At 43.1% G+C, this 15683-nt stretch overlaps 1 protein-coding gene across 4 annotated transcripts in view; it reads right to left on the reverse strand.

Moving 5' to 3' along the window:
- The window catches only part of LOC119653747 (voltage-dependent T-type calcium channel subunit alpha-1G), a 254747-nt gene that overhangs the window by 50292 nt on the left and 188772 nt on the right, over positions 1-15683 (reverse strand). For all 4 annotated transcript variants that reach the window (XM_038058675.1, XM_038058673.1, XM_038058676.1 and 1 more), the window contains one exon: positions 13086-13292. In XM_038058675.1, the coding sequence (XP_037914603.1) occupies positions 13086-13292 (207 nt within the window). The remainder of the gene's footprint in view (positions 1-13085; positions 13293-15683) is intronic.

The following is a 15683-nucleotide window of genomic DNA, read 5'->3' on the forward strand; positions in this document are numbered from 1 at the left end:
GACAATAGCCAACGCACCCCACTGTTCAAAAAGCAGGCACCAGCAAAATATATGATGATAATATGAGATAAATATATCAGACATCAGGAAGGTCTGAAGGAGGGCCTGAAATCAGAAGAGGCCCTTATGACGGCCCAGGAGAGACCTAAGCCATCTTTACCGGAGCCGAGAAAACGGGGAGCAGCAGAAATCAGGCCGCATGAAGAAAATGCTCCCAAAAAATCCAAACCTGCACCCAAGGTGGCAGAAAACCCCGGCATTCGACTGGCCATAATGCCAAAAATGTTCCCCGAGCAAATACTCACTCGTGAGGAGCAGGAAACTATTGAGGACCTTGTCGTCAGGCAGTTGTGCAAGAGATGGACTTCGAAACTTGTGTTTACCGGGATACGCTTTCGACCAGGCTTTATACTGGCGAACTGCGCGATGGAAGACACTGCAGAGTGGATTAGGACCATAGTTCCTATAACTCCATGGCGATTTGATGATTAGTTATTATTCTTTCCTAGGCTACCATGATTGGAGAATCTCGGCAAAGGTAGGAGATATATATATAGTCGCATCAGGTAGTATCGAGCTAATTTCCAATTCAGAAGACACAGAAAAATGAATGGAAAATGAGGAATGCTATGGTTTTTGAATGGATGCGATCCTCTCGAGGAGGGAAGGTTTCGAACTTAAGGAAGGTATCAATATCTATACACTTAACATCGGCATCGGTAAGATGGAGAAACCTCCAAAGTGATGTATGGGTATCTGAATTAGACAAGAAACGCGATGACAGGGTGCCAATTGTTATGACATAAAATATTCATTGAAATATGAAGAAACTCTTATATGGATGCCCACTGGCCGCATCCTGTTAACAAACTGAGTATTGGACAGACAAGATACATAGAGCAATCTCTAAGAACGCAAAAGTCCTGGAAGTTTAATACCTGCCATACAGGCATAGCCCCGCGATCTTCCTAACAATTGATTTGGCGACCATAATCAATGTCCCGGACGGCTCAAGTCGTTAGAGCGCTGGGCTCTCGTAGCGGTATCGTAATTTGACGTGGGATACCAGTAGACTCAGCTGTAAATGAGTACCTGAGTAAAATCAGGGTAATAATCTCGGGTGGGGGCAATGCTGGTCACATTGCCTCCTACAGGGTATCCTGTAGTGTACCGTTACGGTCTTTAATGAAGTGCTCTAACACCCTTCAGGGCACTGATCCAATATGCTGTGCTAACAATTATTATTAATCAAAATCCGATGCGAGTCCTATCCACAATCTGGGCGTAACCACTATGAAACTGCTCCAAGGGACCAATCGAAAATAACCGGAACGAAAGGAAAACCTCCAGCTAGGCCTACAAAAATGCCGCTTCAACGATCTCGGTGTCAACCAGAATGCTCTTTTGGCTTCTTCCTTGATCTCAAATATTTTGATTTGGTAGCCTGGGTGTTTACAATTTCGCCTTTTAGATTATAACGAATTGTGGATACGTGATCTCAAAATTAGCTCTGGTTCCACTAGCCATCCTCTAACGAGCTATTCAGTTATCCTTGTTATATGTGACGCACAACTGCTCTAGCACAACTGTGAGTAAAGTTTTGTACGGTTGAATGAGTTTCAGCAGTATTTAGAGGCAGTGATTGGGCTGATATGGCATTTCCAAATCTCGCAGGCCCTTTCAAAACCTTACAAGTGGAATTAGCAGGACCCCTATTATTGTTCCTGGATCTGATATGTATTTCCAAGTTAGTTTGGAGTTAATTGCACTGCCCTTTCGTGAGTTAGATTTCCACCACCGACAAAATGGGGAGTATATAACGACTCCTCTTAACGATTTTAATACACATAACTACTCTAAATAAGGGTTAACCAGCGAGACAGCAGGATGGACTAATATTCCATGTTTCCTTACTTCTCGCTTACGTCACTATTAATGAGTGGCGACAAGCGACATTTTGCACGAGCTGACTTTGTTCTAGTAAAACGCCACGGAGGAAAATAAGAGGATTAAACCCAAAGCAAAAACCAAGAGAGCAGGGGATATCCACTTGCAAAGAAGAAGGCTTCCAAAAAAAAACAAGCTCCAGTAAGTCAGGAGTGAAGAAGCTAGGAAACCCCGTCTTTACTATCGTGGTCCTGCCAATCTGACCTCAGTCGTATTGTATGATAGAGGACAGATTAGGTGACCTTATACTATGGTGATGATGAGGGCAAATTGGTTACGATCTAAACGAATGACCTTTCACTGGAAGCTATTAGGTGGAATAGGTGTGTTATCAGGTACAGATTTGACTGAGCCCCAATGCGTATGCACGGGTGCAAGTGGTTGAGACAAGGCTTCTGAAGAAACCTCAAATAAGTGACCTGCAGATTGTCAAAGAAAAAGAAACCAATCAGGCAGAGGCCAGTAGTGACAGAAGTGATTGGTCAAGGAAGGTTTTCGCATACAATGAAGTTTCCGGAAATTATCCAGGGCAAAACTAACAATCTACAATATAGGAAGGACACACCTGTTCCAGATATACATGTTCGGTTGGTAGTTGAGATTCAAGTGTAAGCCTGAGAGGGTTACCAAGGATGGTATACATTCAAGGGGTCCAGCAGATATCGCTTGTTTCAAAGTGGCAGCGGACGAGACTACAACTGGTGATTTGGGCTTAAGTCGGCTAATGGCAAACATTGGGGGTCCTATGCCAGCGTTTACCTTCCTTGTTAAAGAGTGTCAAGCCACACACCAGCTCAAGGGTGGTAGTTGCCCATGAAGAGCGGCAACGTAAACTAAATGAGCTTCAACTCGCTTGGAAAAATAAGACAAGATACAGATGAACTACGCGGTCCATTGGCAACTTGGTGCGTGACTGAATCGGAAGGGTGGTGAGACGGACGACGGTTTTAAGTCTAACCTGCACAAAATTGAAAAGGTACGATCTCCTGATTGTGTGTTTCGCAATCTTTTTTTCTTGTGGAGGGTGGGATGGAATTCGTCAACAACTTTATTTAAAAGCAGGAGACTCCCTCTAGACAAAATTGTCGGCTAGATGCTGAGTAGCGCTGATAAATAGAGCCGTGTTGCAAACCTTCTGGACAGAATTATATATTATATTGACTAACGAAGTAAATTTGTTACTTATCGGAAAGGAGTGGGGTGGTTGGGTTACAGCCTTAACTTTAATAACGATCACCAGGAAATCAATTTAAAAACTTAGAGAAGCGATTGGCAGCCTGTAAATCAACAAATTGAAAAATTTGGACCAGGGTCCAATACGAAACACTATTTCGGAAAGGGTTTATTATAGGAAACAGTGTATGGTGACGGCATGTGACTCAACAATGATGAGATTATTCACATGTCCTAGATGCAACTGTTGGTAGAATGGTGAATTATCTAACCTGTGGTTGGTGTATTACCATTCTAGATGGGTGGCCAAGTGAGCAGTAGGCGATACTAAAAGAAGTACTGAATTTCAAGATCCGTTTGAAAATGCTTACAGGCTTGTAATGTGGAGACTTCTTTTGAAGACCGTCCAGGTGTTGCTTTCCCACGAGGACCATTTGGGGTCTTCAATCCTTAAATGGAGTAATAATAGTTATAGCAACAAGGGAAGAACTGCTTGGGATATGCAGTAGGATTAAAAACAATTACTCATCGGACATTGACGATACACCTAATGGAGTTATGTCGAGGGTGGATATGCTTACATAGACATGATTTGTGGATGTCCAGAAGCGCCAGAAGCACGTGTAAACGTCCTGGTGAACTATTGTTGTCGAAACTCATATGTTCCATGGGGGAGAACATTGGAGCGATATGTCTATAACATTTTCCTGTTTCGATAGTGGAGAATCTGGGATACGTATCAGATTGCTAATTTGGTAGACGTCATCCAAATGTTAATTGGCTTGACCGAAAATCTAATGAATTTAGAGGACAATGCCATAAAATGTAGGTTTGCCATTAATCGCAGCCAGTTCTACCATTTGTGGCCAAGAAAGGACGATACGTGTACCCAGCATTCTTGCTGCACTTTTGACAGCTATCTGATAGATAGAAGACTTTGATACGATATGGACGATAGGTCATGGAATAACACATCGTAAACGCCCACTTGAGGAGGGAGGTACATCATCACTTCGAAGCTATCTATGAATACCTTGATAGACGCTGAGCTAAATTTAATACAGCCTCTCAAGAAGTTTAATTCCAGCATGGTTTTAATGAGGATGATGCCAAATATCGAAGGATCGAAGTGGAAAGCTCTACTCCATACTGTATAATATACGAAAGATAATAATAATAATAATAATAATCGTTGGCACAACAATCCATATTGGATCAGGGCCTTGAAGTGAGTTAGAGCACTTCATTCAAGACCGTAACGGTACACTACAGAACACTATAGGAGGCAATGTGGTCAGCATTGCGCTCGCCCGAGATTATTACCCTGATTTGACTCAGGTACTCATTCACAGTCAAATCACGATACAAATCCCACTGCCGCCAGCGAGATTTGAACCGCGACCTATCGTACGACAGCCTTGTGCTCTAACCACTCAGCTATCCGGAGATCGAAATATATATATTTACGTTTAAAACCAAAAATTATAGTTTGAAGAAAGCTTGGTTATGTCATAGCTTGTCGAGATTGACCAGAGCTGTATCTCTTTGGGATACGTACCACAGTTTAGGAGACACGCACGAGTGGTTTTCATACCGAAAGCTGGCAGGCCCGGCGCGAGTCCGCGAAAGACTTTTGACCAATCAGTGTAACCCCTTTTCGTATTGAAGACCCTAGGACCCTAGTCCAGGACGCGCTTGACATGTACTTATGAATGAAGGGAATTCCTTTCTCTAAGTCCCAATATTCATACCTCAAAGGCGAATCCACAGAAATCGTTCTCCACGAGATAAGTGCCAACGTCAACCAACTGATGTTATTCACCACCAAGACTATGGTACCTGAATTTCACCTACCGCGGATGAATCAACAAAGATCTGGGTGTATTCCCGGATGCAAACTAAATTCGAGATTGATCATAAAGCTGAGGTTTAGGAAGGCCTGTATAGCCTTCTATGCCTGCAAGAGAAACTTTGGGAAGAAATGGGGTGTCCGGTCGAGGACGGTCCTCTACCCAGCTGCGGTCTGTCCAATCTGAACGTACAACTCTACTTTATGGTGAGCAAAAAATACAATAGAACGACGCTTAATAGGATGTAAAGAACCGCGTGTGCAGGTGCTACCGGTGTTCTGTTGTCCTGCCACGGCAGATGCTCGCAATGGACTCGTGCACCTTCTCCTTCTAGAACTTCACATTAAGTACATACAATGTCGACAGACTGCGTGAGTCCGGATGTTGGACAGCGAATCCCTAAGGCTGTAGTAACATGCTAGACGAAGTATCTCAGGAAATCTGGACATTCCACGCAGACTATGCAACACGGAAGCTCAATTTCATGAGAAACTTTGCTATAGGCTTTCCAATCAGGGTAGAGTGGAAGACCGGCGGCGTATTGCAACCCTGTGAGACAGTGCTTTTCACCGACAGATCAAAGATGATCTGTGGACTCGGTGCTGAAGTTTTCTGGAATACACACAAGGTATCCAAGCCGTATGGTCCCCAAGGTTTCGTCAGTGTATTTCAGGTAGAAGTACTGGTGATATGGATATGGATATGGCCTGACTGGGGCATGATTCGACCGCCAAGCGTAATATAACCATCTTAACCGACAGCCAGGAGGCCATTAAGGCCTTACACTCAGAGCGGTTAGTGAGACAGTGCAGAAACGTGCTGAACAGTCTGGGCGACACGCTCAAGGTCACCCTCTTCTGGGTTCCTGGTCATAGGAATACAAAGGGGAATGAACGTTCTGACAGATTGACTTCGGCAGCCGCGGACCTCAAATTGTGAAGCCTCACCACATGTGCCAAATCAAGGATGATTTTCCCCGCTTATAACAAAACCTGATCACGAGAGCTCCTGTGCCCGGCGCACATATAAAATTACGGCAGTCTCAATTCGCATTGCCGAAGCTATGGAGAAGAGGTTGAAACCCTCTGGCACTTCTCAGCTTTAGCTTCACTCAGGCTACCGGCGCTGAGTAAACTATTCTTTGTGGACCTCAGCGAGATTTCTAGCTGCAGGGTGGGAGAATTGCGTTGCTTCGTGAATGCTACGGGCTGACTCTGAAGATTTGAGCCGGCTGGACTCTGGCTACTTGCACTTATAACAGCAGTCACGGTCTTAGGATAGAAAGAACATAAAACCTACAATACATGAGGAGCCCATCTTTCAGCTTTCGACTTGTTTCCTTACGAAAGATACTGGTCGATATTCTGACCCCTGACATGACATGCGTACATGATGGACCTAGCTCCTCTCATTGATATGTGGCAAACGTCGAAAGAGGAACCACTGAGCAGGCAGCAATAGCTGCCCAAGTACCTCAATTTCGTGTGACGCAAATCAATTAAAGGAATCGCAGTTACAACCTATTATATTTTGGCCTAAAAGAGTTTTCGAACTTGAAGCGCGGAAGTCAATATCTTGGACGACAAACCTGCAGGAACGCTTTAGATTTAAACTCCGTCGTTTCGGGAGGCGAAAAATCCGTTTTTTCTTTGTACTGCCTCCCTGAGTTTGGTTGTTTTCGTAGTTATTATCGTTGTGTCTCGTCCTTTGCTGGAATCCATTGTAGAGTCAGTTGTTTCAATGTTATCGAACTGTAAAAATCCTGCTCGGAATAAACCACGGTCATTGCGGATACCCACTAGTACACTGTCCTATAGAAGGACGAAATTCCCCACCCAATCTATTTCCCTACTTTTACCTTGATCAGGACCAATTTCTAGAGTTACAAATGAAATGTGTGTAGTGGTTGATGTGGAGCTAGATTCTAAGTTACTAACATTTATTCGCTACATGAAAACAAAGATGAGGGTTGAAATGTAAAAGCTTGAACCAAGGATAATCACTCGCTATTTCGAATGTAAACAAAGTGTAAAATAGTATCTAACACTGAATATGTATATGTACGGAACTACCCTAAGACTTTATCTACATCGGCTAAACGCAATGAAAAACAGCTTCCTTGGGTTCGCTCCCCAGTTCTGTGTAAATCATACGTACCACTGGCGGAATGGTTAATAAAACTCATAATCGGGGTTGGTATTAGTTTGTCGTGACAAATGTTATCAAAACAACTAGGAAACAATAAGGATATTCTGTTCTACACACTTATAGATGACAACTAGTATAATTAGGAGGAAGTGTTTTATATTTCAAATGGTTTACTAGAAAGGGTTTAAGGAGCTTTATTTAAGTCCATGTTAGATTGCGGATTATGTTAAGGTGGTGATAATCAAAATGTTAAGATAAAGAGAAGCTAAATATGTGTAAAATGTTAATATAGTACAATAGAGAAAAAGAGATAGAGACAGAGAGATAGAGAGAACCAAGAGGTTTCGAGTAGATGAATCTTACACCCTGTTAAAAAGTTTAATTTTCATTCGTTACGGAAAATGATGAAGATAGAATTTGACTAGAGAAAATTTAACGGAAAACATAAACTTCTGAACATTGTTCATCGATGCCTTCCTGTATTAATAACCAATTAAATTAGTTACTCTGGTATAATTATAAAAACCAACAAACTAAGAAAAAAGTCTTCATTTATAACTGATTTTGCATTTCAGTTCTTTTGTGAAGTAAAATTTTACAGTAGATGTTTGCAAGGCTTCCATATTACACTCGATGTTGCTATGTTGTTGAATCTATCCTTACAAAAGCAGTTCTGATTATGAAGAAACAATGAATAATTGGAGGACCCAATCAAAATGCAAGTTTTATGGGGAAATTTTGAGTAAGGGTGACTTCATATTTACAGGGATGCCTTTCGTTTTGAGAAATTCTAGGTCCATGTATTAAGTTATGCGTCCAAAAGTCTAAAGAAATTTAAGATATTCTTGCTAAAAATATTAGGCTGAAAATAGTGCCGAGTGGCATCTATTCGATTGAGTAGAAATTAAATGAACAGCAATAATCAAAGGGTGAAGGGATAATGAATCCACTAAAATTGTATTATCAAATTTTGACGGAATTTTTGTCTGTTATCACTTAGATTTGAAAGAAGTAATAGGCCAAGCCTTCAATTTTTGGTATACTATTAGACCGGCCTCTTCCTGCGGCATTCGCAAGTTTTTGCGTATTTGAGACCTTCTTCCAGTGGTAGAAATACCCAAATCATCTTCTAAGGAGGGGGAGGGGGCAGTTTATAATTTCATTCTACAGAGCAGACTTGATATCGGATGACTTGATGTCACGATTATACAAACAAATCCTTAGAGAACTGTTCTGTCAGCCAAGATTCGGCAGCAACTGGCTAGACACGGTGTTGCTGTTTAGTGCTGATAACGTTGTCTGGCTGTCGTTTTTGCCGCAAACATTTCTCCTGGAAAATGGTAGGCATTTTCCGACCAGGTTCATGGTCAGGTTTTCCGAGAAATCATCGAACCAACACCAACAGCTCTACTACCAAACCCTATTCTCCACCTCCACGTGTTGACCGCTGGGAGATCTTTCTTAACGAAAAGCTGCAAACGGAGAAGGGTGAAAACGAATCTCCCGCGCCTAAAAACGGGATAAATTGTATCAAATGGTCCTCCAGGTTGGGGGTTGGGTAGGACTGACAACCCTACATGGAAAACCTAAGTTACGAAGCCACAACCGGAGCCTCGGACTGGACGGATTACACAACGACGAACCCGGCACCGACAAAGGAAGAAGATTTGCGCATTTTCTCATGGAACGTGCGCTCCCTGTACAGAGATGAAGCTGATGAGCAGCTAGCCGATACCTTTTCCCAATATAGGACTGATGTAACAGCGTTGCAGGAGATGCGTTGGAACAGGGATCGGTTTCCTGGAGAAGAAGTTTCTTAGTCAGCCAAAAAATGAAACCTGCTGTTATCGGCTTTGAAAACATACGCGAACGGCTATGCACTCTGCGTTTGCGAGGCAAATTTAGAAATATAAACCTCATTAACCTTCTCGCTCCTACAGAGGAGACTGCAGAGTCGGGGAAGGACTGCTTCTACGAAGCAGTAGAACGAACCCTCGAAGCCTGTTCCAGATATGATATCAAAATCATACTTGGGGATTTTAACAGCCAAGTAGGGAAGGAGCCCATATTCAGGCGATACGTTGGCTCCCATAGCTTATACCAAAATACAAATGATAACGGACCGCGGATGATCCAATTAGCAGTGTCACACGAAATGGTTGTTGGAAGTACCTGGTTTGCGCGGAAAGCGGTCCACAAACATACATCCCCTCTGACAATTAGGTGAGAGTCAACACTGAAGCTATCCACAACATAGCCTTCCGCAACACCTATAAGGGGGAAATAGATACCGCAATAACCGGAACGGCTGGTTTGACGATGAATGAAAACTAGCAAGGAAACGAAAGAATGCTGCATACCGTGTAATGTTGCATTATCAAAGGACGTGGGCACGCGCAGAGACTTATCACGAACTCCGTCGAGCGGAGGAGCGACTTCACAGACGGAAAAAGGAAACCTGGGAGAACCAACAGATCTGTGAACTCGGAAAGTGCAGGGAGCAACCGCGCTAGGCGCGCAAGTTTTGCCAAGAAGTCAGCAGGATGAAGCATTATACACCTCGATGCTCATCCTGCCGAAACAAAGAGGGAAATCTGATTTCCGACAGAATCGGCATATTGGAGCGATAGGTTGAGTACTTTGATGAACTACTGAACAACCACAACATCGGCGAGTTGGAGGCCCCGCCAACTGAAGACGACGGTCAAATACTGCCACCACCAAGAATAGAAGAAAGAGTCCGTGCAATTCGTGGGCTTAAAAATCATAAGTCGCCAAGAGCCGATGGAATTACAGTCAAATTTGTTAAATATGGAGGCGACCAATTACACCAAGTGGTTCATCGACTTGTGCTCAAGGTGTGGGACAGCAAATCAATGCCTGACGACTGTCAAAGAGGCATTATCTGTCTCATACATAAAAAGGGAGATATCACACAGTGCAGCAATTATAGAGGTATCACGTTGCTGAGTACCATCTATAAGATATTCTCCGCTATCTTGCTAGGCCGGATAGCCCCATACGCTCAGAACATCATTGGCCTATACCAAAGAGGCTTCACTCCACGCAAATCAACAACAGATCAGATTTTCTCTGTGCGGCAAGTGATGGAAAAACTGTTGGAATATGGACATCAGCTGCACCATCTTTTCATCGACTTTAAAGCCGCTTATGATAGCATAGCCAGGGAAAAACTGTACACGGCCATGAGAGAATACGGTATCCCGACGAAATTGATAAGACTAACTAGGCTGACCCTGACCAATGTGCGAGGCCAGATAAAAGCAGCAAGATCACTTTCAAGACCATTCGACATCAACAATGGTCTACGACAAGGGGATGCCCTATCATGTGTCCTCTTTAACCTGGCCCTCGAGAAAATGATCCGTGATGCTGAGGTGAATGCAAGAGGTACGATCCTCTTCTAGTCCACCCAACTACTGGCTTATGCTGACGATATCGACATCATGGGAAGAACCACCCGAGACGTACAAACTGCCTCCATCCAGATCGAGCAGGCGGCGCGAGATCTTGGGCTAAACATCAATGAAGGCAAGACAAAATATAAAGTGGAATGTCAGCACCAAAAACCAACCAACCAACAACATCAAACCACACTAGTCAAACGGGAAGAATAAAGATAGGAGACTACAACTTTGAGACCGTTGATAATTCCTCCTATCTAGAGTCGAAAATGACAACCGATAACAGCTACGATGGAGTGATGACGTAGGTCAGGACGCCAGACAGCTTTTAGGGATATCGAATTGGTGTACCTTGGCGCAAAACCGGGATGTCTGGAGTTCCTTATTAAGGCAAGCCTAGACCGGATACCGGTTGTTACGCCGTTGATGATGATGAAAGAAGAGCGGTATACTCTTTCCGGAGAGTCCGATTAATTGCTATTAAGAGATGTGGTCAACCTTATTCTTGATCAAAAGACCGCTAAAAAGTGTGAGCCTCCTTATCAGATGTATTCGATTCAGGGATTTAGAACATACCGCAGATCCACCTTTAAAAGTATTTTGCATTAACAAGGTTGCTCTAATGCCTTACTAACTGGCGTCAAAATGGATGCCGGAAAGTTTGGTGAAATCAGCTATACAGGACTGATACCAGGGATTTACTCTTTCATTTTTAGAGATTCAGAAATTAGTTTGTCTGTCAGTGATGAAGTTAGCGAAACACAATTATGCATAAATCGTTGTTACCATCCATATTTGAAAAGGAACTGCCGCAGTTGTTTGCTAGTTTTCAAATTGCTTCATTTTCGTGATGTACCCGAAGTATCAGATCATCGTCATGAAGAGCTTACTCTTCCAGTGCGCCTCATAAGAGAACTATTCCCTTTGAGAGCAGCAATTGCTGATCGAAGGTTTCTGTGATGAACAATAAGTGTCCAAACGCTTATACCAAAAGTTTGAATGGAAGTGCATTGTAGAGCCCGAGTGGTATGCTTAATTGACAGACCTCGGCCTGCACCTTCAAAGTCCGCAAAGACCAGGTGATTTGCAATTATTCGATGTCACCCAGTGGAAGCAACGTCTGTTGTCAGGTTGGTACGTCAGTTGGGAAATTATCAATAACAAAGTGGCCCATTCTCGCTTTTGGGACGTTTCCAATTTTAAGCGCAAAAGTTTCATCCAGATAGAAGTTTTACCTTAATGATGAGTGGAGAAGGACCCCTCCTCCCCCCTCGATTGTTTTAATGAGTTTTGCTGGAAAGGGTGAAGCGAAACAACTGGCAGTGGCTTGAAGGTCATTCACCCAAGACTGTCATGTGTGTGTCTGAGTGTCTGAGAGTTGTGGGACAACTAGTGGGAATAGCGGGGTAGCAGTACCGGCGGTGGTGTAAGCGAACCGTACTTTGCATAATCGTTCCATGATAGTTTGGTATTTTTCAGTCTTAGGCACAATGACTTCCGAAACGAAAGCGTTTGATCTCTTGAAATGTTAAGTAGACCAAACAGTAGAGAGGGAGGGAGCGGTTTACCCGAAGTACACCGGAGTTTCCTAAACTGGTACTCAGGGGGATGCAAATATGAAGAAAACAATTTAGGGGAATATGATTTTATCCTGTTTTGGACCAGGAGCAATTGAAGTTCCCGGGTTGATTAGCGATGAGCATAATATGCTCTAATGGTGTAAAAGTTTGGTAAGGCTAATCAGGATGCTGAACAATGTGTTGCAGGGAAACCCCAAACCCATTCCTCCAACTTCATCATAGGCAGCTGTTTTGACCATTCTTACCTATGCGATTTGAAATAAGAGAGAAAAGAGATGGAATCTCCAGGTATGGTATGATAAATGGAGGTCAACGGACTACCTAAACTAACGCCGCAGGAAATAAAAAGACAATCACTGCGAGCGAACCAAATGGCTCCAGGACATTTTCCTTCTAAGGGAAGCAGTCGATGGAGGTAGAAAAGACAGACTGGAAGGAAAGTTTTTATTAAGGTCGAGCTGTCGAGAAAGTTGGGGGATTCACATTGGAAGCTTCGATATATGTAGGTAGCTGCATTACTCATGTTTGGTTTATAGCAAAAGCGGACCACATCCATGACTAATAAACGATTAGACAAACAAATTGAAAGCCCAACACGACCAGCATAGTACTTACTGGGTCACCAAATCAAGGCTAATTTACTCATCACCACAAATAAATTGATTCTGAATTACGTATTTATTGGGAGAGTAAACCAAATGGAGATAATGTTCATGGTCAGCCTTCATTTCATGATAAATATCCTTTCCCAGAAAGACCCTGAAACCCCACCAAATTAATTCAGGTTCACTGACAAATCATAATTGAGAAAATCTTTTATTCATTCATATCAGAGCTGCCTCGTTAAAACCCCTCATTTCAACTTCACCCCAGCCCATTATGCAAACATCTACTGTAAAATCAATTAAAACAAATTCAATTTAAAGTCGTAGCCGTCAATTTACCAAGTTCACATTTCTCACCTGAATATGAAAATGAACAGGACCAGGAGCGAGAAGAAAATTGCAACGTTATCCATTGTCCGTAGCATAACGAACAGTTGTCTTCGAAGATTCGGCATGAAACGTACCAACTTGAGTATCCTCAAGAGTCGAAATGTTCTTAGAACACTTAGTCCTGAGTTTCCACCGCCTCCATCGCCGAAAAACTGCTGGCAGATTTCAATTCCACTGTGAATGAGAAGAGAAAGAAGAAATGAATGATTATATTGAAAAATGCGGTAAATCAATTGATTTGGAGAAATGGAGGAGGAGAGTCATTCGTTCAAGGTGTCAGCTTTGACATCTTCTCAAGATTGGCCGAGGATATTGTGTCCTTGTAGGCTCTTGGAAAGGATCTACAAAACGTGACAATTTAATTACTAACTTGTTGAGTGATGACAATAAATTGTGTTCAGAGACGTATCACTGGAGTATCTGTCCCAATGTCCTTCCGATTCATCATTTTTAGGAGATGCAGGTTGAGATTATGAGAGTTTGGGCTGGACCTGATTAAGTGACACCACTCTCACTCCCAATAATCCTATCTACCTAAAGCTCCATATCTTAAAACATCAGCACGCTTGAGTGAATATCGCTGCCAAATGGAACAAGGACAAAAGAAATAATTAAGGACTCGTGCATCATTGGGTATTTGTGTATTAGGAGGAAACCCTTTAGAAAATGACGGCCAAAAATTTGGATAGTCTGGATTCGAACAAATTCGATGACATCACCCTAACTTCCAATACTGTCCGTATATAGAATTGTCCCCGCGTAAGCTGCTTGCCAAGGAAACGGCCTTATTCTAAGCTCTTAGCGTAGGTTCGTGAGATGTGTTACTCGTTCTTCCTAATAACAATAGATCCTTTTTGAATAGATACCGAATGCAACAGAATAAAGCCCACTATCATGGCTTTGAATCAAACGTAGGTGTTTCCTTGGCCAATTATTTTCGCTTTTATCTAACAATTGCAGTTATCTATAGGCCGTAGTGCTTATAAATTGGATTGGTGTAGACCAATTTTAATTCGGCCATGCTTTTCTGTCTTGACAATTTTCTTAAGTGAATTTTTATAATTTTATTATTTCTGACTGATACTTGGTCCTGCCCGAATTGAACAATCTTCTAAACAGCTAGAGTAATCTATATAAAAAGAACTTCACGAGAAGGATACTAGGATCACCGCCTGACACTTTTTTTCTTATCAGGCACAGCCAAGGAATTTTGCCCATTTTAGGTAAATAGCTCAAAGCCTTGGTTTTAGGCAATGCGGGATTACTCCGAAATGTTCCAAAATAGCTTGCAGTCGGAGGTAACTGACTGTATTCGAACGGAGCCTCATTGGTGCCTGGCGCATGGCGGACCTCCTAACCTCCGTACTCGTGGAAATCAAATGAGTACACGTATAAAAACAAAAGAAACCTACAATCAAGCAAGCGAGACTCCGTACAGCACACAAACTGGCCAACCAGGCGGAAGCACATCTCCAAAATATTGAGGGCCAGATGATTAGACTCAACAAGGGAGAAGTTGGGACGTCAAGCAGTGAATTCAAGGCTAATATTGGTATACTGCGAATAAAACAACCAACAAAGACCACTGCGCAAGCAAAAGCTCATCTGAGATCAATATATCAGACGTCAGGAAGGTAGACAGGTCTCAGTGGCGCAGGTGCTAAATAGTACCTTGGTTATCTCAAGGAAGGCCAGGAACCAGAAGAGGCTCTTAAGGAGGAGTAGAACAGAACATCTTTATCGGAGCCAAGAAAGCGGGGAGCAGCGGAGATTAGCCCACATGGGGGCATGCTCCCAAAAACCCTAACTTGAACTCAAGAGGGGAGAAAATCAGAGTAGGTCAGACGTGAAGCCAGGAATCAGGAAGCCCGCCATTAGCTAAGGCAATAGGGTCAACGGCATTCGACTGCCCATATTGCCAAAAATACTCACTCGTAAGGAGCAGGAATCTATCGAAGACCTTGTCGTCAGCCATATGTGCAAGGGATGGACTGCAAAGTTTGTGTTCACCAGAATACGCTTTCCACCAGGTCACATACTGAACTGTGAGACGGAGGACACTGTGGAGTGGCTTAGTACTATAGTTCCTAAATTTTCACCCTGGAAAGGAATAGAATTGTCGACATTTGCTGGGGATAATATACCAGCCGCACAGACGATGACAATGTTTCTTCCTAAAGCTGCAGCAATAGAGACGGAAGGTCTCATGGGTCTCTTAATCGCTCAGAATGAGGATCCCCATACGCAATTATGGAGAGTCTTCAAAAGCAAAGTGGAGAGCAAGGGTAAACTCCTCACGATTGGAGTGGATGAACGATCCCTGGAGGTAATCGAATGCAGGTGTTTCCATTTTAACTGTCGATTTGGCAACATACCTGCGCACGTGCACAGGGAAAAGCCCAGGAAAGACACTTCAGAGGAGGCTTACCGAAGTCGCCGAAGGAGTCTCGGAGGCCATGGAGGCGGAAAGGACTGGATCAACCAAGGAAGAACACCTGCTGCCCAATGAAGATCAGAAGCTGGACGACCTAGACTTGAGCGTCTAAGGCTTAGGGTGGTTAGCGA

Source organism: Hermetia illucens, chromosome 4 (genome assembly GCF_905115235.1).
Source record: "Hermetia illucens chromosome 4, iHerIll2.2.curated.20191125, whole genome shotgun sequence".
In the NCBI taxonomy this organism is placed as follows: Eukaryota; Metazoa; Arthropoda; class Insecta; order Diptera; family Stratiomyidae; genus Hermetia; species Hermetia illucens.